This window comes from Coenobita brevimanus, unplaced genomic scaffold, assembly GCF_032717465.1.
Source record: "Coenobita brevimanus isolate Jiangsu-jjx unplaced genomic scaffold, ASM3271746v2 jjx.HiC_scaffold_2549, whole genome shotgun sequence".
Classification (NCBI taxonomy): Eukaryota; Metazoa; Arthropoda; class Malacostraca; order Decapoda; family Coenobitidae; genus Coenobita; species Coenobita brevimanus.
The window spans coordinates 26,835-51,297 of NW_027643489.1; the positions used below are offsets into that span (position 1 = coordinate 26,835).

Here is a 24,463-nt window from a genome sequence, read left to right on the forward strand (position 1 = left end):
CTAAACTACGAACTTCATATAAGGTACAATGAAGGTGTGCACGGGCCCAGCTGCAAGTCTGGTATGAGGTACAGTTTACACTGGCTATAAAACAATGATTCAGAGGAGGTAACCTATCTTACAAGCAATCAGTGTGGCAGGGGTTCATGCTCTCCTTCTCACTCTACCTTCCAGCACTCTGTCCACATGTAGCCTATACATCACCTCAGAGCCACTCTCCTTATCCAACCCACATCACCAATTCATTCTCCATCATATAAGAACTCATAAGATTTGATTGTTAGGAAAATTAATGAAATTTTGCATAAATTTACAGTGTGTTGGTAATTTCATCACTTCATATGAACTAAACTTTGAAGTAATAATTATATGTCCAAACAACATAGCTCATCATTTTAATAATGGAAAAGAGAAAGGAAAATGTCTTAGACTTCAAATCTGCTGCTGCTCTTAATACAATTGGATCTTCCTGCTTCTTGCAGCAAATGTATGGAGAAATTCATCCATATTAATTTTCTGAGTGTATTCAGCGAGAAATGAGAGTAGTACAAGGTTACTTTTTCTTTTATGGGTCATAGATCGTCTGTAAGGTGTTAGTAACGTGAGAGTGTTGAAAAGGATTTTTCACATACATCATTACTAGAGCCAAATGTGAGAGCAGCTGCATACAATTGGTAGACTTCACTGAATCCTTTTCTATAAGGAAGAAGAAGCAAGCACAAGTCGTTTAGAGTTTTGTGTACTTTGTCATCAAACTCTTTTTCAATAAAGGTCCTTGCCACTTGACATTCACTTTGGAGCAGAGATGAGTAAGTATTAAGACCTATGAGATAAGCTACTGGGGCAATTTTTTTAGGATCTAAGAAACTCACACTGGGTTCTGGCCAAAGGCATGAGATTGCAGCAGTCACTGCACTACTGCATTCACCAAATCTAGCATCAAGCTCCCCAAGGCAGTTATCTACAATGCTGCAATAAATCTGCCTGAAAAGTGTTGCTTCACTTTCTGCATTGCTAGGATCTTCTGAATGTCCTACACTGGCCTCAACAACTGAATCTTTTGACAAATGTGCAGGCAGTTTGCGGCTCCGCTTTGGAACCTTATGTACATATTCAGGTTCAGAGAGATTATGATCTGCAAGTTTTGTAATGATTCCCTCAAAAATTTTTACATCATTTCTCATGTCTTTTACACTGCAGACCACAGATTCAATTAGTCTAGTTCCAGTCATCAAATCACAATCACTTGATTGTAGGAGCTTATCAGCAGGTTTAATTAAACTCAAGACTGTCTGAACACAATATGCAATGAACATATACTTCCTAATTCTGATCTGCTTCAATAAACCTGCTGCCTCAATACAAATTACAGCATTACATCCATTTTCTTCACAAGATTCAAGTGCATTCACTATCCTTTCATGGTTTTCTAAGATAGCAGACACAGTATCTAAATGACCTGACCATCTCTGTTCCAAAAGTCGTTTGAGTTTTGTTCCATCATAAATCCTGTCTAGCTCTGGACGGTGTAGAAAGTCGTACACTCTATCGCACATGGCACACAACAATTGTACAACATTCTGCATTTCAACTGAATGTACCACAACCAAGTGCAGTTGGTGATTGAAACAATGTACATATGGGATTTCCTTCTGAAGTTTTTCTTGTAGCTTTTTTTGAACACCTCCATGCTGACCAGACATCACAGATGCTCCATCATAACATTAAGATAATATATTACTGCAATCAAGTCCACATTCATTTAGTGTTTTAAGTATTAATGAGGCCAGGCTTTCTGCATCAAAATAATCTGTTGTTGGCATACCAATTAGACTCTCATTTACTTTATCACCCTTTACATATCTTACAACTACAGATATATTTTCTGTGTTGGTAGGGTCACGAGTTCCATCAGACTTAATGCTAAAAAATGGTATGTCAGCCTCCTTGATATCATTAACAACATTCTCTATGACAGTGTCTTTCATAATGTCTATTATCTCATTCTGAATCCTAGCAGAAGTATAGGAGGCATTCTTAGGAATCATTTGAATAATCTCTGAGAGCTTCTTATCTTTAGACAATGTATACTGAAATAACTTCATAAAAGACCAGATGGCTCACCTTGAGACTCACTACTTGTATCGAGACACCCTGCTCCATTCTTACCATCTCCACGCATAGGTAGCTCATTCACACATAAAAACTGAATTACCCCTACCACTGATTTAATACAGTACCTGTTTTTCCCCAACTGCTTTTCATTTACCATTGTACTGACACTCTGGTTCTTCTCTATGCGCATTTTTCTCTCCTGCCATATAACCATAGTTTCTACATGAGTTTGAGAATTTTCGTGTTTTTGGAAACCTTTGTGTTTGTCTAATGCATGGCACCAGTTTGAGTAACCCTCTTTAGTAAATGTACGGTCTTTAGAAGAACTTTTAAAATGACTACAGGGAAAACAAAATGCCGCCCCCTCTTCTACTGAATACTCAAGCCATGTGCATCCATTATACCAGGATGCTGAGAAGTCTCTCTTACTATTACCATACTGCTTTGGATTAAAAGAAGCAATCTTAGGCTGTACTGGTTCATGATCAGCCTCCCCTAAATCTGAAGGAATTTTGATATCACTTGGTCCTGATCCATCTCTACCAGTCTTGTTTTTCTCCGGTTCTTTTTCTTTCTTATCAGAAGATGAATTTGGTTCCGGTTGCTTCCCATGTGAACCAACAGGCTTGAAGTATGAAGTAATAGACATTGCTGATAATTTTCTGAAGATTCTTCACATAAATCTATCCATATGGTCACAATGCTCCTGACCTGTGGATGAGTGACACCAAGCTCTTAGTAAAATCATATTATGGTATGTGGTAAAAAAATGTGTGTGTGTGCACAGTGGCAGAATGGCAGGTAAGTCATTTGGCTTTTTGTGAAAAATTAACAGAACTGGAATAGGCTAGGCCAATGTCCTTGGCTAGACAGGCTAGTTTAATTAAAAAAAAAAAAAAAAAAAGGGTAAATTACCCTTTAGCACAGAATAGGAATTACCAAAAAATAAATAATAGAAAATAAGTAAATAAATAAACCTTGTAAAAGTATAGGGGATGATAGTACAAAGTAAAATATTACCAAACAATAACATATTATATATAATAAGAATTCTGTAAGTCGGCCAAAATCCTTTGGCCTACCCTTAATAAAAACAGGACAAACCTTAATGTTATGGTTATTATTAACTTTATGTATCAATTTACTTGAATACAAGCTGCATGCCTATACTGTATCTAGGCCTAAAAAAAACTAGGCTAGACCTAAAATTAATGAAAAAAATAGCCTAGGCCTATCCTAGCCTGACCTGACCTCATAACAATGGTTAAGAAATCTTGACAAAACTTATGAAAATCATTTATCCCATACTTAACATAACCTATTTTGAAGCAGCCTAACCGTATCTAACCCTACCTAATCCTACCCAGTCTCACTTAACCATACCATACCCGACCTAACCCAACCAGTCAAGCCTAAAATGACCTAATCCAACCCAGCCTAACCCAACCAAATAAAACCCAACCCCAAAACCTATCAAAACCGACCTATTCTAAAGCAATCTAACCTAATCCGTCTATATCTAGTCGAACTGAAGCCAACCCAACCAAAAATTACCTAATCAGACCAAACCCTGCCCAAAGTGACCTAACCTAACTTTCGATCGGCCATAAACTCGCCAAGAAATTTTGCTGCCTGAAAGTCTACGAATGTCACAGTCCAAGTTTCGCCTCTTCTGTGTACACGTAAACAGTGTGTGTGTGTGTGTGTGTGTGTGTGTGTGTATATTTACCTATTTCTAGTATACAGGAATTGAGCAATGCTCGTGTTGTCCTGTCTCCATATCCACATTCATCAAGTCCACCTTTACACACATGAATGTTTTTCTCATGCACCACCTCTTTGTCTAAGTCGTTCCAAATATTTAAGTATTTACCTAATATACCTAATTGTGATATACACGGAATGTACTATGCTCGTGGGTTTCCGTCGCTGTTTCTCAATAAGTCGAATTTAGCTTTAAACTCGTTTAAGTTTTTAGACTGGACGATCTCTTTGTCCAGGCTATTCCATAAGTCTATACTTCTGTAAGGAAAGCTATATTTCTTGATATTCTTCAAGCAGCTTGACTTTTTCAATTTCATTCCGTGTCCTCTTGTTGCTCTCTTATCCCATACAAACAGATCTTCTCTGTCAATTTTATCTACTCCCACCATGGTCCTGAACACCGCAATCATGTCTCCCCTCTTTCTCCTTTCCTCTAACGAAGGCAAATCCAGTTTTTCCAGCCTCTCTCTGTATGACAGGTCTGTCAGACTGGGGACCATCTTGGCTGCTGTTCTTTGTATTCTCTCAATCTTGTTTATATCTTTCTTTTTGTGTGGGGACCACACTACCGCTGCATATTCTAACCTGGGGCGGATCATGGCCACTATCAATTTTTTCATCATTTCCTCATCCATATAATGAAATGCTACTCTTATGTTAGTCAAGAGTTTATAAGTCTCTCCAACTATCTTGTTAATGTGCTTTTCTGGTGACAAACTATCTTGGACCAGCACTCCCAAATCTTTCTCTTCTCTCCTTTTTGTGATTAATTCATTACCCAAAAAATAATTCAGTGATGGTCTCCTGGTACTTTTACCCATTTCCAATATTTTACATTTCTTTACATTAAATTTCATTTCCCACGTCCGGCTCCAATTGTGTATCCTATCCAAATCCTCCTGCAGTATTTTACAATCCTCCTCAACCTCTGTCTTCCTCAAGATCTTTACATCATCAGCAAACAGACTTGCATAACTGTTCACTCCATCTACCATATCATTTACGTAAATCAGGAACATTACTGGCGCCAACACTGAGCCTTGAGGTGTGTGTGTGTGTGTGTGTGTGTGTGTGTGTGTGTGTGTGTCTGTCTGTGTGTTGAGTCGTGTGTGTACGCAGGAGAGCCTGTGTTTGCGTCAGGCAGGGATACTGAGTGTGGAGGGATGGCTGAGTTCATATTAAGCCTGTGTGAATAGAGGTTTTTGTATGCATGTTAGTAAATGTGTGTGTGTGTGTGTGTGTGTGTGTGTGTGTGTGTGTGTGTGTGTGTGTCTGTCTGTCTGTCTGTCTGTCCGTCTGTCTGTGTGTGCTGAGTCATGTGTGTACGCAGGAGAGCCTGTGATTGCGTCAGGCAGGAATACTGAGTGTGGAGGGATGGCTGAGTTCATATTAAGCCTGTGTGAACAGAGGTTTTTGTATGCATGTTAGTAAATGTGTGTGTGTGTGTGTGTGTGTGTGTGTGTGTATGTGTGTGTGTGTGTGTGTGTGTGTATTTACCTATTTGTATTTACCTATTTGTAGTATACAGGAATTGAGCAATGCTCGTGTTGTCCTGTCTCCATATGCACATTTATCAAGTCTACCTTTACACACGTGAATGTTTTTCTCATGCACCACCTCTTTGTCTAAGTCGTTCCAAATATTTAAGTATTTACCTAATATACCTAATTGTGATATACACGGAATGTACTATGCTCGTGGGTTTCCGTCGCTGTTTCTCAATAAGTCGAATTTAGCTTTAAACTCGTTTAAGTTTGTAGACTGGACGATCTCTTTGTCCAGGCTATTCCATAAGTCTATACTTCTGTAAGGAAAGCTATATTTCTTGATATCCTTCAAGCAGCTTGACTTTTTCAATTTCATTCCGTGTCCTCTTGTTGCTCTCTTATCCCATACAAACAGATCTTCTTTGTCAATTTTATCTACTCCCACCATGGTCCTGAACACCGCAATCATGTCTCCCCTCTTTCTCCTTTCCTCTAACGAAGGCAAATCCAGTTTTTCCAGCCTCTCTCTGTATGACAGGTCTGTCAGACTGGGGACCATCTTGGCTGCTGTTCTTTGTATTCTCTCAATCTTGTTTATATCTTTCTTTTTGTGTGGGGACCACACTACCGCTGCATATTCTAACCTGGGGCGGATCATGGCCACTATCAATTTTTTCATCATTTCCTCATCCATATAATGAAATGCTACTCTTATGTTAGTCAAGAGTTTATAAGTCTCTCCAACTATCTTGTTAATGTGCTTTTCTGGTGACAAACTATCTTGGACCAGCACTCCCAAATCTTTCTCTTCTCTCCTTTTTGTGATTAATTCATTACCCAAAAAATAATTCAGTGACGGTCTCCTGGTACTTTTACCCATTTCCAATATTTTACATTTCTTTACATTAAATTTCATTTCCCACGTCCGGCTCCAATTGTGTATCCTATCCAAATCCTCCTGCAGTATTTTACAATCCTTCTCAACCTCTATTCCTCAAGATCTTTACATCATCAGCAAATAGACTTGCATAACTGTTCACTCCATCTACCATATCATTTACGTAAATCAGGAACATTACTGGCGCCAACACTGAGCCTTGAGGTGTGTGTGTGTGTGTGTGTGTGTGTGTGTGTCTGTCTGTCTGTGTGTGTTGAGTCGTGTGTGTACGCAGGAGAGCCTGTGTTTGCGTCAGGCAGGGATACTGAGTGTGGAGGGATGGCTGAGTTCATATTAAGCCTGTGTGAATAGAGGTTTTTGTATGCATGTTAGTAAATGTGTGTGTGTGTGTGTGTATTTACCTATTTGTAGTATACAGGAATTGAGCAATGCTCGTGTTGTCCTGTCTCCATATCCACATTTATCAAGTCTACCTTTACACACGTGAATGTTTTTCTCATGCACCACCTCTTTGTCTAAGTCGTTCCAAATATTTAAGTATTTACCTAAAATACCTATCTGTGATATATACGGAATGTACTATGCTCGTGGGTTTCTGTCGCTGTTTCTCAGTAAGTCGAATTTAGCTTTAAACTCGTTTAAGTTTTTAGACTGGACGATCTCTTTGTCCAGGCTATTCCATAAGTCTATACTTCTGTAAGGAAAGCTATATTTCTTGATATCCTTCAAGCAGCTTGACTTTTTCAATTTCATTCCGTGTCCTCTTGTTGCTCTCTTATCCCATACAAACAGATCTTCTTTGTCAATTTTATCTACTCCCACCATGGTCCTGAACACCGCAATCATGTCTCCCCTCTTTCTCCTTTCCTCTAACGAAGGCAAATCCAGTTTTTCCAGCCTCTCTCTGTATGACAGGTCTGTCAGACTGGGGACCATCTTGGCTGCTGTTCTTTGTATTCTCTCAATCTTGTTTATATCTTTCTTTTTGTGTGGGGACCACACTACCGCTGCATATTCTAACCTGGGGCGGATCATGGCCACTATCAATTTTTTCATCATTTCCTCATCCATATAATGAAATGCTACTCTTATGTTAGTCAAGAGTTTATAAGTCTCTCCAACTATCTTGTTAATGTGCTTTTCTGGTGACAAACTATCTTGGACCTGCACTCCCAAATCTTTCTCTCCTCTCCTTTTTGTGATTAATTCATTACCCAAAAAATAATTCAGTGATGGTCTCCTGGTTCTTTTACCCATTTCCAATATTTTACATTTCTTTACATTAAATTTCATTTCCCACGTCCGGCTCCAATTGTGTATCCTATCCAAATCCTCCTGCAGTATTTAACAATCCTCCTCAACCTCTATCTTCCTCAAGATCTTTACATCATCAGCAAACAGACTTGATTAACTGTTCACTCCATCTACCATATCATTTACGTAAATCAGGAACACAAGTCAAGAGTGAGAGCCGTGGAAATGAGTTATTTAAGAGGAGCCTGTGGAGTCACATGGAGAGACAGGCTGACGAATGAGGATATAAAGGAGCGTTGTGGTGCTGATGTGGATGTGATACGAAGCGTTATGAGGAACACACTGAGGTGGTTTGGCCATGTGGAGAGGATGGAGGGTGAAAGACTGACGAAGAGAGTGTATGTGAGTGAGGTGGAGGGGGAAAGAGGGAGGGGGAGGCCGAGGATGAGATGGAGAGATGGGGTGGAGAGGTATATGAGAGAGGGGGGTGTGAGTTGGGAGCAGGGCAGTGAAATGGCGGGGGACAGGGCGACTTGGAGGCGATTTGTTTGTGGCCACCCCAAACGGGATTGAGGCGTCTGACAATAGATAGATAGATAGGAACATTACTGGCGCCAACACTGAGCCTTGAGGTGTGTGTGTGTGTGTGTGTGTGTGTGTGTGTCTGTCCGTCTGTCTGTCTGTGTGCTGAGTCGTGTGTGTACGCAGGAGAGCCTGTGTTTGCGTCAGGAAGGGATACTGAGTGTGGAGGGATGGCTGAGTTCATATTAAGCCTGTGTGAATAGAGGTTTTTGTATGCATGTTAGTAAATGTGTGTGTGTGTGTGTGTGTGTGTGTAATTCTAACTCACAGAAGAATCGTGGAAGAGAAATACATGCGCTTCAGTTGAAGGTGTGGGATGCTGGGTCTCTTTGATCCCACTTGAACACATACAAGACTTCAGCATGCAAGTATAATTATGCAAACACACACACACACACACACACACACACAAAATCACGTTCACCTCCTGTGATGTTTGACTTTGGAAGGACCTACCAACAAAAGACCGTAATGCATAAATCAATTTAATTTAGCCCAGTCTCAACTAACCTACCTATATTTGCTCGAATTGAACTCCGCCTGTCCTCGAATGACGTAATCCAACTTAAATCAACCCAACCTAATCTAGCTTAACCTCACCTTACCCAGTCTAATTGTATTTAACCTCACAATCTCACCTAACCTCCTCACACCTAACCTAACAAATTCTGACGTAGCCTAACTGCATCTAACCCTACCTAATCCTACCCAGTCTCACTTAACCATACCATACCCGACCTAACCCAACCAGTCAAGCCTAAAATGACCTAATCCAACCGAACCTAACCCAGGCTAACCCAACCAAATAAAACCCAACAAAAAACCTATCAAAACCGACGTATTCTAAAGTAATCAAACCTAATCCGTCTATATCTAGTCGAACTGAAGGCAACCCAACCAAAAATTACCTAATCAGACCAAACCCTGCCCAAAGTGACCTAACCTAACTTTCGATCGGCTATATATTCGCTAACAAATTTTCCTGCTGCCTGAACGTCTACGGATGTCACATTCCAAGTTTCGCCTGTTCTGTGTACACGTATAACTTCGTTCTTACCTAATTGTTCTTACCTAATTGTATCTTTACAGGAATGAGTCAAGCTCGTACTGTCTCGTGTCTTAAACCATATTTATCGTACATATCCTTAAATTTGTGAATTGTTTTGGCACACTATTTCATTCGGTAGTGCATTCCATTGATCAATTGCTCTGTTTGGGAAACTGAATTTCCTTACGTCTTTATCACCTCTCTTCTTATGCAGTTTTTTGCAGTGTCCTCTTGCTGATGCTTCTCCATATGTTAAGTAATCATTTGTGTGTGTGTGTGTGTGTGTGTGTGTGTGTGTGTGTGTGTGTGTGTGTGTGTGTGTGTGTGTGTGTGTGTGTGTGTGTGTGGAGTGTGTGTGTGTGGAGAGTGTGTGTGTGTGTGTGTGTGTGTGTGTGTGTGTGTGTGTGTGTGTGTGTGTGTGTGGAGTTTTTGTGTGGAGTATGTGTGTGGAGTGTGTGTGTGTGTGTGTGTGTGTGTGTGTGTGTGTGTGTGTGTGTGTGTGTGTGTGTGTGTGTGTGTGTGTGTGTGTGTGTGTGTGTAATTCTAACTCACAGAAGAATCATGGAAGAGAATTACATGCGCTTCAGTTGAAGGTGTGGGATGATGGGCCTCTTTGATCCCACTTGAACACATATAAGACTTCAGCATGCAAGTATAATTATGCAAACACACACCCTTGAGTCAAGGGAAACTACCTGATATTTGGAAAAAAGCAAATATAGTCCCCTTATTCAAGAACGGAAATAGACAAAATCCTCTCAACTACCGACCAGTATCACTGACCAGTGTTGTAAGCAAGGTATTAGAAAAACTTATAAGAAAAGCTTGGGTAAATCATCTAGAAGAACACAGTATGATAACAGAAAGACAGTTGGTTTCAGAAAAGGAAAATCATGTGTTACTAATCTGTTGAGCTACTATGACAGAGTAACAAACACAATACAGGAAAGGGAAGGATGGGTGGGCAGTATCTATTTAGATTTCAAGAAAGCTTTAGACACAGTACCACACCAAAGACTTTTATGGAAGCTGTACCATCAAGGAGGAATTCGAGGCAAACTGTTTTGTTGGATGCAAGACTTTCTCATAAAAAGAGAAATGAGGACAGTACTAAGGGGAAACTACTCATCATGGAAAGAAGTGACTAGTGGAGTACCACAGGGTTCGGTGCTGGCACCAATCATGTTTCTAGTGTACATAAATGATATAAACAGTAACACTGGAAATCAGAGCTATCTGAATATGTTTGCAGATGATGCAAAAATACAAAGGAGAATTACTAGCACAGACTCTTGTAGGGGGCTACAAGAAGAATTAAATAAACTTCATGAATGGAGTAGTACATGGCAAATGGAATTCAATGTGGACATGTGTCATGTAATCAAGTTTGGTAAAAGTGGAAAAAGACCTGATTGGGATTATAAGTTAGGAAATAAAACCCTATACACATCAGAAAGAGAGAAAGACCTAGGTGTAATTATCAATAACAGACTATCTCCGGCTGACCACATCAGCGAGAAGGAGCGAGAAGGTACGGAACATGTATATACTGCTTGCAAATATGAGAATAGCATTCACATACATAAATGAAGACATGCTAAGAAGGATAATAACATCATTCATTAGACCAACCCTGGAATATGCATCAGTAGTCTGGAGTCCTCATCTCAAAAAGCATATAGACAAGATTGAAAAAGTTCAAAGGGCCGCTACAAGATGGATACCAAGCTTAAGGGACCTAAGCTACGAAGAAAGACTAAATAAACTGAATCTACCAACACTACAGGAGAGAAGGAAAAGAGGTGACATGATAATGCTATATAAGTGCATATCAGGAAAGGAGAAAATAGACATAAATGATTACTTAACATATGGAGAAGCATCAGCAAGAGGACACTGCAAAAAACTGCATAAGAAAAGAGGTGATAAAGACGTAAGGAAATTCAGTTTCCCAAACAGAGCAATTGATCAATGGAATGCACTACCGAATGAAATAGTGTAAAGCCAAAACAATTCACAAATTTAAGGATATGTGCGATAAATATGGTCTAAGACACGGGACAATACGAGCTTGACTCATTCCTGTAAAGATACAATTAGGTAAGAACAATTAGGTAAGAACACAGCTCTCTTTCTCTCTCTCTCCAACTCTCTCTCTTTTACTCTAGTTCATATTTCAAGTGCATATGTAAGTCTATGTCTGACCTTTCACCATATATGTCTGCCTGATTCGCCACGGCTACAATATATCATCTTGCCTGGTCATTACTTACAGCCTCGTATCTGCATAATAAACCGTGAAATACTGTAACTGGCGGACCGTGGCAGGAAAACGAGAGAAAAAGAGGCTGGATAAGAGAAAAGGAGCCGAGAGTAAAAGCAAAAAGAACAGGGAATGAGATAAAGAGAGCAGAGACTGACACAAAAAGCATAATTGCATGAATGGGGCCAGAAAAAGTGAAAGAGGAAGGACAGAAGAGAGGAAAAGGATAGACACCCAAAGCAGCACTACACTGAGTGAGTGGATGGTGAGCACAGGAAAATGGCACAGCTAGGAACAATTTTACAAATGCTGTACCTAGTCTCCTGTCATGACACCATCACTCCAGCAACCAATGTTTGTGCAGTGGGCATGGTGAAGGATGACCCTCCTGTCCTAAGGTGCTTTCAGCAGAGGTAAAATGGGTTTATAGCTTCATAAAAACCTATGCATTTGTGTCTCCTGTTGCCACTATTTGGTAACATGGAGGCACCTTTCATACTCAGAGGGTTAAGACGTCTTCCACAGTGGTACTGCATGTCATTACTGTACTTTCAAGTTTATAAATGATATATTTATTAATTTCTATAGTAACCCAGTGACATTAAGTTGGTGCTTTAATAAAGGCATGTTATTTATAAGTTAACATATTTAGAGAACAATTATGATGCTATAGCATGTGTAGGTCTTTTCACCTGATGGCAGCTGTCCATGGCACCACCACCATGCATTGTCAAGATGGCAGTTATGAAGCAGCATGTCATTACTAATGCTAGGTATTAATATCAACCACCCTGGCATAGTAAATGGTTCCTGGACTACAAAAAACCACTTGGTTTGTCAGTCGGGGTAGAATCACCAGGAGGTAGCACTACACAGTGTGAGTGGACTGCTGGTGCCCCAAATTATAGGAAGGCAAGTTATAAGTACACACTCACTCCCTCACCATTCCAGCCCCTGGAATCCTGACTCCACCTCATAAATATCCTCATTTAAATGCTTCATATTCTGGCATTAATATCCTGTATATCTCAGGAGTCAAGATGGAGAGATGGTTATTTTATGCTGTGTTAAGCAGACAAACAGACAGACTGACAAATGAGGAAGTAAAGGAGTATTGTGGTGTTGATGTGGTTGAAAATGTTAAGAGAAATACTCTGAGATGGTTTGGCTATGTGGAAAGGATGGAGAATGAGAGACTGACTAGAAGAGTTTGTGAGTGAGGTGGAAAGGAAGAGGGGGAGGGGGAGACCAAGAATGAGGAGAGGGATGGAGTGGAAAGGATGGAGAATAAGAGACTGACTAGAAGAATGCATGTGAGGTGAGGGGGGGGAGACCAAGGATGATATGAAGTGGAGACGATGGACAATAAGAGACTGACTAGAAGAGTGCATGTGGGTGAGATGGGAAGGGAGACCAAGGATGAGATGGAGTGGAGAGGATAGAGAATGAGAGATTGACAGGAAGTGTACATGTGAATGAGGTGGAGGGGGAGTCCAAAAATAAGATGGGGGGATGGAATGAAGAGAGATAAGAGAGAGGAAGGGTGTGAGCTGGAGGGAGGGAAGAGGACAGGGTAACATGGAGGCAATTTGTTAGCGGCCATCTCTTACAGGAATAAGGTGCCTTGCAACAGATAGATAGACACAGATGATAGAAAAATAGATAAAGTGATCGGATAGAGACATACCTGACACAATATATAGCAGACTGAGTGTGGAGATACCAGGCCATTCTCCAAAAGTGTTTATAGGAGCTGCAAGCCAGGACTGCTGCTGCCCACCACACTGTAAAATAGAGAGACATGATAATATTAATAACAACAATAATAATCATCATAATCATAATAATAATAATAATAATAATAATAATCCATCCATCCATCCATCGTCCAATCCTACATTGTCCCACGAGGTATAACATGTATAATAATACTGTACTGTACACTGAAAAAGATGTCTTTTATTTTCCTTAGTGTGGTGAACATGGCTGAAGTGGTCAGGCAGTACGGACTGCTTCTAGCTTTATCAAATTTTTTCTGATAAATAGGAATTTAGTCCAGTAGCTCCACGATTCCGATAAAAGCGAATTCCGGTCCCATGAAGTCCGTTATATCGAGGTTTTGCTGTACATGCTATTGCCATTATATACATATAAATAAAAAAAGAAGTACATATTGGAAAACAATATCTACCAGTCACTGTACAGGGTAATTCAACATACTTGCCATTCTATTAAACAGAACATTCTGTCTGACTTAAGGTTTTACAGTGGAAAATATTCATGAAATACATAAACCATCTCTCTTCAGCTGCTGCGTCTGGCCTTTAAGTAAACAGTATATTTAGGTGAAGTAAATATGGAGGCTAAGGGACTGACAAGAGATCAAGCTGGCTGGATGAATTTTGTGTGGAGAAGCACATGACCAGGTATTTGGAACCCCTTTTTAAAGTGGCAGCGTCCGGACTGACTCTATCGGATAAGTACACGTGAAGCTACAGAACGTGGTGAAATTTTTTGGCCTTTCAGATGAAACTGGGATTCTGTAAACTTGAATGGTGAGTAAGTGGAAGTGTGTCCCATTGAACTGGGCAGACTCTGGCTGTCTGGACGCTGCTACTCCTCACCCCACCCTGGGGTGGGATAGGAGGTCTGGATGATGATGATGATAATGATGATGATGAAATATGGAAGAGTAAAGAAGGTAATAACTTATACCATTATTTAGCAAATGAAAGTATTAATATAATAAATCAAAAAATATATAATAAAACAGGTACTGATGCTGATGAATTAAAATGTGATGAACAGAAATAAATGCAGCATCACAATGGGCATGACCTCAGTTGTAGATGTTATACAACTCATGAAACAAGTCTTCACATTTCAGAGTACTGAATGGTGGATAAATAAATGTGAAGGCCAATAACCCACGCACCTGACTGATTTTTATTCCTACTTGACCATTTTCTTACTTAATTTCACTATGCTACCCACATGCCTATGCTGGAGAATAGGGATGGGAAGACGATTATATGTAAGGTGAATTTCCCCATACACAAAACTTCCTTTGGATGATTTTAGAGAATGTACAAAGCAGTTTGCCACATTTATGTAAATGAATATGCTGAAAATATACCAGTAATCATAACATCAATAGACAAAAGCTATAGGAAAACTACAGGATGTATTTGTTAACCTAGAACCATGAGACTGTGCAAATAAGACAATGAATAACTACATCTTAAAACTCTTACCTTCTCCAGTCAATATTTTCTCATGAGTCTCGTCGATGGCCATTAGGTCTGTTTGGTGGATAATTCTGCTATGTATTCTCAGGCGTTGTTACCTGTGAGGTGGAGAAAGTAAAGGCATAATGAGATTCATAACATATCATATCATTTACAGAGGTTCCAGCATGCTTGCATACATTGGCCTTGATCACCTATTGGCAGCTCTCCATCCTGCTTGATCTCTGGCAGCCTTCCTGTTCAGTCCCTTATCCCTGAGGTCACCCTATGACCTCATCTCTGGTCTTTTTCAGTGTGCCTCTTGCAACCCTACCCTCGAAGTTCACTTTTCTTACTTTTTGCACCAAACTGTCATTCTCCATCCCCTCCACAAGCCCTTATCATCTCAGTCTACCCCTCCTCATCACAACACCAATACATCTCTAGTCCCATCCTTCCTCTAAATACTTTAGTTGTAAACCTAGCCCCCCCATGCCTTGCGTTCAAGGATGCACTACACATCCATCTAATCATTGTCAGCTCTGTATGTTTGAGCCAACAAATACAGCATCCTCTTCCTTTACTGCCCAGGTCTCACTACCATACAGCATTACATTCCTAACACATGCTGCCTACAAAGATCCCTTAGCATGGAAGGAGAGCCCTCTCAATGTCAGGAGAGGCAACAGCTCCCTGAACTTCTTCCAACCACTCCTTACTCTGGCCAAAGAGATGCTCCAGCCCCACCTCCAGTACATAACATGTCTCCCAAATTAATAATAATAATAATAATAACAATAATAATAATAATAATACAGTAATAATCTGGTCTTTTGTTCCTCAAAAGCACCAGTCCTTCCATAGGGAATTCTCTAGCTCTGGAAACACGTATACATTATTTTTACAGTTACAAGAATTGTGACATCTCTCATATACAATACAAACTTCATCAATTTAAAAAAAAAAAAAAAAAAAAAAAAAAAAAAAAAAAAAAAAGGAGGAAAAGAAAGGGGCAAAAATTAAATCATCTGTCATATACCTCTCCTCAGGACGTAGCATTTTAAAACAAGAAAGGCTTTCAGCTGTCTGTTAAAGGATTCAGCAGAAGAGAGCTGTCTCATGGACAATGGCAATCTATTATATAATCTAGGGGCTCTATACACAAAAGAACAATCAGAGAAAGATGACTGGTGAATGGCTCCTGGCTCATCAAGATGCATGGAATCATCTTCACTGCATAATATCACACTCAGTGTGCCAATGAGAGTTTTAACAATTCAGCATGATACTTCAGTTCACCAAACTTAAGAACCCTGAATGTAATAAGACACATTTTAAATTCAATTCTAGCCTTTACTGGTAACCAATGCAACTCAATCAGAAACGGGGTAGTTGAGGTTCTCGGGGGGAGACCAAAGATGAGCCGTGCCGCCCTGTTCAACACAGACTGAACCTTTGTTAGTATATTATTTGGAAGACCAACCCACAGTGAATTACAATAATCAACACGAGACAAGACCACTGCATGGACCAATGTTAAGAGTGTTACGAATTCTACTGTCTAGAGGAAGAAAATTCTAATTGTAACATGGCCAAACAAGTAACCCGTAAAAAGTGAACGAATCATATTAGGAATATAAAACTGAGCAAAAAGTTTGATATATATTACACATTATACAATCATTTAATAGTCTCACCAAGGTTAACACTGCCAAACAAGCTTGCAGTAATAATGGGAGAAACTTCGCTTTTCTCTAATTCGTCAAAACCTAACTGGTTAAGCAGAACAGTAATACCCTAATACATAAATATTAAAAGGTAAGGTTAAGCCATTAACTTAGCTGTAAGGTGACCACATGAACTAAAGTAAACCTCTGGACCACTTGTACACAATCGAGGAAACAGAAGGCAGGAGCTGTTCGTCTCAGAGGTTGCTAACACCACACAGATCAGTCAAGGAGTGAGTCACAGACGAACAGCTCCCTCCCTCGACTCCATCAGTTACCCAAGGTTACCAATGGTCTTTTAAGATGTTGCAAACTACTGTATTATATAAAATTTCAACCTTACTACAAAACATACTAAAGTTAATATAATTATAAACACAAAACTGGAGAATTACTAAATTCATAAATGAGTCCATAATGAATACTTATTACAGAACAAATAACTCAAAGTCAAATGGCCACCCCAAGCGGGATTGTGGCGTCTGGCAATAGATAGATAGATAGATGTCCATGACACCTTCCCCCTAAGATAAAATTTACTGGTAAATTTTATCATAGTCCAGATGAACCTAGTACCTATGAATATAGCTTTACAGTTCAGTGTATTAAACACGAGAAAGAGTATCAGCCAGGATATTCTCTTGCCCCTTGATATGCCTTATTTCTAAATTGTATGGCTGAATCAACAATGACCACTTCATTAGTCTCTGATTTCTGTTTTTCATTCTGTTTAGAAACTTCAGTGGATTATGATCGCTGTAATCAATCACTGGATACCTTGCATTATTTACATAAACATGAAATTTCTCTAAAGCTAGTATCAATGCCAAGAGCTCCTTTTCAATGGTAGCATAGTTTCTTTGATACTTCTTAAACTTGGTTGACATATAACACACAGGATGCAAAACTTCATCTTTTCCAAACTGAAGTAAAACAGCACCCGCTCCTGAATCACTGGCATCCACATGTAGACTGAAGGGTTTCTCAAAGTCTGGAGATCTCAGCACTGGAGCAGTGGACAACAAGGCTCGGATGTTTTCAAATGATGTTTGACATTCAGCTGTCCACTTGAAAATCTTCTTTGGACTGGAGAGGTCAGTTAACGGAGCAGCAACCTGAGAAAAATTTGGACAAAATCTTCTATAATATCCAGCCATCCCCAGGAAACGTAACAAGGACTTGCGGTCGGAAGGTGGTGGAAAGTTCTGAATGGCGTCTATTTTAGAGTCGACTGGTTTAATATGACCTTTCCCAACCACGTGACCCAGGAATACTACTGTAGGACGTCCAAACTCGCTCTTTGCAAGATTTAGGGTAAGATCCGCCTCAGCCAGTCTAGTAAACAGTGCCCTGAGTCGTTCAATGTGTTCTTCCCAAGTAGATGAAACCACCACCAAATCATCCAGATAAGCCTGCACTCCCTCCAGTCCTCTGATGACGTTGTTTACCAAACGTTGGAAGGTGGCAGGTGCGTTCCTCAAGCCAAAACTCATGACCTTATACTGATACAAGCCATCTGCCGTGATGAAGGCAGAAATCCTCTTAGCCCTCTCTGTCAGTGCAACTTGATAGTAGCCCTTCAATAAATCCAATTTAGTAACGAACTCTGCTTTTCCAATTCCATCAATCACATCATCCAGACGGGGTAAAGGAAATGAATCTGGCAGAGTAACGGCATTCACGCGATGGTAGTCGGTGCACAGTCTCATACTTCCATCTGCCTTTGGAACAAGGAAGCATGGCGAAGCCCACTCACTGTCGCTAGGTTCCGCCAGATCATGGGAAATCAAAAACGATACCTCCTCTTGAAGCTTCTTTCTCTGGGAAGGGTTGGCTCGGTAAGAGGCTTGCTTGATTGGCTTGGTGTGGTCCAGTAGGATGATGTCATGCATCACATCACGACATGGCCTAGGAACGTCACCGCAGATCCCTCTGAATTCCCTCATCAGATTCACCAGATCTGTTGACTGCCGAAGTGAGAGGTGCTGCAATTTAGGACCAAAATTAGACAAAAGCTCAATGTTAGATAGCTTAAGGGGATCAGCTTCAAAGAATTCTGGATCTTCAACTTCCACTTCGTGCTGTACCATGATTTGTCCTCCTCCTCTACAGTAGTATGGCTTCAGTACGTTTATATGTACCCGACGTTCCTGTCTTCCACGATCAGGAGTCTCTATTACATAGTTCACAGAGTCAACCTTTTCTTTGACTCTGTATGGTCCAAAATACTTTGCCTGAAGAGCATTCTTAGCCAAAGGAAGAAAAGCCAGTACTAAATCACCGGAATTAAAGTTTCTTTCCACTGCTTTCCTGTCAAAAGTCTCCTTCATGGGTTCCTGTGCACCCTTCAAATTTTCTCTGGCAAAATTTCTTATATGATTTAACCTGTCTCTGAACTTTTGCACATATTGTAAAAGAGGCATAGTGTTATCCTCTGATACCCAACTTTCTTTGACTAATTTGAGTGGTCCCCTAACCTCATGTCCATACACGAGCTCGAATGGGGCATAACCAAGAGATTCCTGCTTACTCTCTCTAATGGCAAACAGAAGCAGATGTATCCCTTCATCCCACTCTTTCCCTGCTTCCAGACAATACTTTCTCAGCATTTGTTTATAAGTCTGATGAAAGCGCTCTAAAGCGCCCTGTGACTCAGGATGGTAAGCTGTAACAAAGTACTGCTTAATAGACAACTCATGCATCACTTGTTGAAAGAGACCACTTGAAAAATTCTAGCCTTGGTCTGACTGAATGGATCTGGGTATACCATACTGAGTAAAGAATTTGGTCATTGCCTTAACAATTAATTTAGCAGAAATTTTCCTCAAAGGAATACATTCAGGATACCGAGTGGTAGCACACATAACCGTAAAAATGTACTGGTTTCCACTCTTAGTTTTTGGCAATGGACCTACACAGTCAATTATAATATGACTAAATGGCTCTTTCACAACCTCAATGGGCTTGAGAGGTGCTGGTGGAATAACACTGTTAGGCCTCCCTACCAGTTGGCAAGTGTGGCATGTCTGGCAATACTCTGAGACGTCCCATTTCATCTTTGGCCAAAAGAAATGTCTCATTAACTTGCTACAAGTCTTACGAACTCCTAAGTGTCCGCCTAGACTATCATGAGCTAAAGCTATTAAATCCTGACGGTAGACAGTTGGAACTACAACTTGGTACAAAACGAAAGTCTGATCATTAGCAGGTACATCTGTTGGTCTATACTTTCTCATAAGTATGTTAGAACGAGTGAAGTAACAGGTACTTGAAGAGGAGTCTACTTCATCATATGACTGACGAAAATATTTTAGCAGGTCGGGATCTTCTTGTTGTGCTCTAATAAGCATTTCTTTAGTGATAGGTAAATTCTTTATCTCGTCACTGTCATTAATACTTGTTTGTTTAAACAAATTACTAAGGTCATGTCCAAGATCATCTTCATTTTCTACAGCCTCATCCTCAGGAGAGGACTCACCTGTATATACTCTGTGTGTAGTCATACTTCTAGTTAGGGCACAACTAGGAAAAAGATACAGGTTTTAATTTTCTAATTGTTCTGTTGGATTGTAACTACAGGGTACAAGGGTTACTACAGGATCAGGTACCAGAAAATCACCAGCTATGTCATTACCCAACAAAAATGTCATGCCATCAACTGGTAGGGGAGAATCCTGAACTCCTACAGTGATATATTGCTGCACAAGATCTGACTCTATATAAATTCATGCTAAAGGAACAGTGACAACTCCACCAACACCCCTCAGAACCACGTGCTCACCAGTATAAGAGTTTTCTATAAATGGAACAGCACTCTTAACTACCACACTGTGTGATGCACCGGTATCCCTTAATATCTGAACTGGGTAAGAAATTTCTAATGAGCTATCACTTGAAACTAATCCCTGAAACATGAGTGGACCAAATGAGCCAGTCTTATCACTTGAGGAGGCTACAGCAGTGACATTTTCCTTCACTGTACTTAACACAAGGGAAGATTCTGATTTAGCTGCATTCTTTTTTGCCAGCTTTGGCCAATTAGCAATGACATGTCCTGGCTGTTTGCAGTAATAACAAGCATTAACTGATCCTAATGCAGTTGGTTCTTTTCTTGATCCTGAACTCTTAGCATTCTTAGACAAATTGACTAAGACCTTGCTAACAAGACTGAGATTCTTTAAGCTTATCACCCTGATCACTTGACTCCTCACAACCCCCCAGCCTCCTGCCAACTAGTCCATAGCGGTTCTGAGGTTTAAGCTTAGTACGATGTGTTAAGGCATAATTATCTGCTAATGTTGCAGCTTTACTCAAAGTGGTCACCTCACGTTCATCCAAGTACAGCCTGATGTCAGAAGCCACTGAACGTTTAAATTCTTCTAACAGGTATAGTTCTTTTAAGTCATCATAATTTTTTACATTTCTAGACCTAATCCATCGCTGAAATAACCTCTCTTTCTCTGCTGCAAACTCAACATACGTTTCTGACTCTGTCTTTCTTAAGTTCCGAAACCTTTGTCTATAAGCTTCCGGAACTAAATCGTAAGCTTTGAGCACTGCCTCCTTAACCTTGGTGTAATCTTTGCATGTTTCTTCTGAAAGGCTAATAAAAATAGTCTTTGCTTTTCCGACCAATACCGTCTGAACCAGAATTGACCAGTTCTCCTTTGGCCACTTTAAACTATTTGCAATCATTTCAAATTGCAAAAAAAACTCTTCAGGATCACGCTCATCAAATGACGGAATTAACTTGGCATGCTTACTGACATCAAACTGAACCTAAATATTACCTTCCCTTTTTAATTCTAACTCTAGTTGTAACTTCTTAAGGTCATGCTCCCTTTGTTCTCTCTCATGTTCCCTCTGTCGCTGTGAAGCTTCCCTCTGTTTAGCTGCCTAAACCAATTCCAACTTCCTCAAAGCAATCAGTTCTGAAACATGGCTGCCACCTTCACCCACAGGATTTGTATCACACAAAGTTAAAGCAGAACTAGGAAGTATATTGCTAGACACTAATGTTTGAATTACTATCCTTTTGAGTTCTTCTTTTCTTATTTTACTATCAAATGGTATTTCATAATAAGTAGCAAGCAAAACCCAATCACTTTTTTTCATAACTACATCCTGTAATAATGGCAATGAAGGGTCAGCAACAAATTCAGATAAATCAAATACTGCCATAATAACTTATAGAAATGCCAAAGTAAATCAAAATCAAAACAATGACAAGAAAGAGAAGACACTTCAAACCACCATTACTCGGAATTAAAACGTCTGGCAAAACGAAGAAAAGCTTCACTCAAGGCTTCAGAATTATCCCAGTCGGGCCCCCATATGTTATGAATTCTACTGTCTAGAGGAAGAAAATTCTAATTGTAACATGGCCAAACAAGTAACCCGTAAAAAGTGAACGAATCATATTAGGAATATAAAACTGAGCAAAAAGTTTGATATATATTACACATTATTTTTTCATTCATTCATTCATTGCCAGACACCATGTATCCCAGACGGGGTGGTCAAGGGCTTAGAGTTAATTGTTTTACAGGGAGGGGCACTAATCCTCCACCAACCCCACTTAACACGTAGGGATGCCAACAGCATCTGGTGTTCCCAGGTGGTCACCCATCCAAGTACTAACCAGACCCAGCGTTGCTTAACTTCGCTGATCGGACGGGAAGAGGTGTACTCAAGGTTAACACTGCCAAACAAGCTTGCAGTAATAATGGGAAAAACTTCGCTTTTCTCTAATTCGTCAAAACCTAACTGGTTAAGCAGAACAGTAATACCCTAACACATAAATATTAAAAGGTAAGGTTAAGCCATTAACTTAGCTGTAAGGTGACCACATGAACTAAAGTAAACCTCCAGACCACTTGTACACAATCGAGGAAACAGAAAGCAGGAGCCGTTAGTCTCAGAGGCTGCTAACACCACACAGATCAGTCAAGGAGTGAGTCACAGACGAACAGCTCCCTCCCTCGACTCCATCAGTTACCCAAGGTTACCAATTGGTCTTTTAAGATGTTGCAAACTACTGTATTATATAAAATTTCAACCTTACTACAAAATATACTAAAGGTTGGATGGTGAGGATATGGAGAATGTGAGTGCATTCAAGTACTTGGGTAGTGTGATGAGTAAGGATGGAACTTTGGGGGATAAAGTACGTGAAAGGGTACAGCAGGGAAGGAAGGTTGTTGGTACACTGAAAGCAGTGATGAGAAATAGGGAGGTGAGTATGGAAGTTAAGAAGTCACTGCATGATGGTATTGTGATCCCTACCCTGACGTATGGAAGCGAGGCGTGGACCTTGCAAGAGGGGAACAAGTCAAGAGTGAGAGCAGTGGAAATGAGTTACTTGAGAGGAGCATGTGGAGTGACGTGGAGGGACAGGTTGACGAATGAAGAAGAGAAGGAACGTTGTGGGGTAGATGTGGATGTGGTTGAAAAGATTAGGAGAAATACACTGAGGTGGTTTGGACACGTGGAGAGAATGGAGAATGAAAGATTGACTAAGAGGGTGTATGTAGGTGAGGTGGAGGGAGGGAGAGGGAGGGGTAGACCGAGGATGAGGTGGAGGGATGGAGTTGAGAGGTATCTGAGGGAGAGGGGGGTGAGTTGGGGGGAGGCTAGTCAAATGGTGGGTGACAGAGTGACTTGGAGGCGTTTTGTCTGCGGCCACCCTTTGCGGGATTAGGGCGTCGGGCTATAGATAGATAGATAGATAGATAATATAATTATAAACACAAAACTGGAGAATTACTAAATTCATAAACGAGTTCATAATGAATAATTATTACAGAACAATTAAAACACAAAACAACTGAACCCTATCAGGCGCAGAGCTCACACAAAAATTAGTAAGCATGTCCATGACAAGAGGCACCGTCTATTCAGGAATCTTCTCACAGAGTACAGATTTCTGATATGCAAGTTACACCCTCTTACAACCTGATTAATATGTTCTTTGTAATTTAACTTAGAATGAAAATAAATACCCAATTTTCGAACAGAACTGACTGGATGCAGCTGTGACACGCCAATGTTCAAAGCCAGGGCATTGTCAGTGTCATCACCCCTTCTGTTTCCTCTGATGATGATGATCTCAGTTTTACCATCATTCAGCTTAAGTTTCCTTTTAGCCATCCAAATCTTAATATCAGATATTAGAGATTCAAACTTTGTCTTAGTATCGTTGATATTTGACATCTTAACATAGAGCTGGGTGTCATCAGCATAAATATGATAGGACACATCATGAGCATCAAATAGACACAAAAAACTACTTGTGTAGATAGTAAATAGAATTGGGCCCAAAACTCATCCTTGAGGGACTCCAAATAAAAGAGGAGCAGAATCAGAGCTAGCGTAATCAACAACCACCCTCTGAAATCTGTCCGACAGATACGACTTGAGGAGCAAAAGGGACCTATCACGAACAATATAAAAATACAGATCGTCCAACAACAGTTTATGATCTACTGTATCAAAAGCTGCAGACAGATCCAACAGAACTAGGAGAGAGGACATCCCACTACAAGTGTTTGCCACCAAGTCACACTGAATCCTTGTTAGTGCACTTTCAGCTGAATGGTATTTTCTGTAAGCTGATTGAACAACAGGAACAACTCTGTTGTGTTCCAGTAGTGGTACAAGTTGATTGAGTATGGCCCGCTCAATAATCTTGGATAAAAAAGACAGGTTAGAGACGGAACGATAATTTGTTATGCTCTCGACATCAAGGCCAGGTTTCTTAATTAGGGGCCTAAGCAAAGCACTTTTCTCAGACCACACAAAATTACTTTCTAAGAAGCATCTATTTATTATGTTGCAGATAAAGTCTGCAGCGTGCTCATACACATCAGGCAGTTGTGACATGTTACATGGATCGAGTGAGCAAAATGTTTTATTAAGTTCTCTGATGTAACATTTGACTTTGTTTACATCCAGCGAAGGAAATGTCAAAAGCAAATGATCCCCAGTGCACCGTGGCTGGAAGTCAACTGAGTACACTTCACTAGGAGAACTTCTGTCTAAATCACTTCTTATGCAAGATATCTTACTTGTAAAAAATAAAGCAAAATCAGAAGCCAAT

General features: G+C 40.2%; 1 protein-coding gene and 1 pseudogene across 1 annotated transcript in view; both read right to left on the reverse strand.

Moving 5' to 3' along the window:
• Positions 1 to 16,970: 16,970 nt before the first annotated feature.
• Positions 16,971 to 24,463, reverse strand: part of LOC145389849 (uncharacterized) — a 30,630-nt gene continuing 23,137 nt past the window's right edge. The window contains exons 6-7 of the mRNA XM_080264984.1: positions 20,529 to 20,744; positions 16,971 to 19,030 (exon numbers count right to left, since the gene is read on the reverse strand). Coding sequence (XP_080121110.1) covers positions 16,971 to 19,030; positions 20,529 to 20,744 — 2,276 coding nt within the window. The remainder of the gene's footprint in view (positions 19,031 to 20,528; positions 20,745 to 24,463) is intronic.
• Positions 21,958 to 22,074, reverse strand: LOC145389851 (5S ribosomal RNA; annotated as a pseudogene).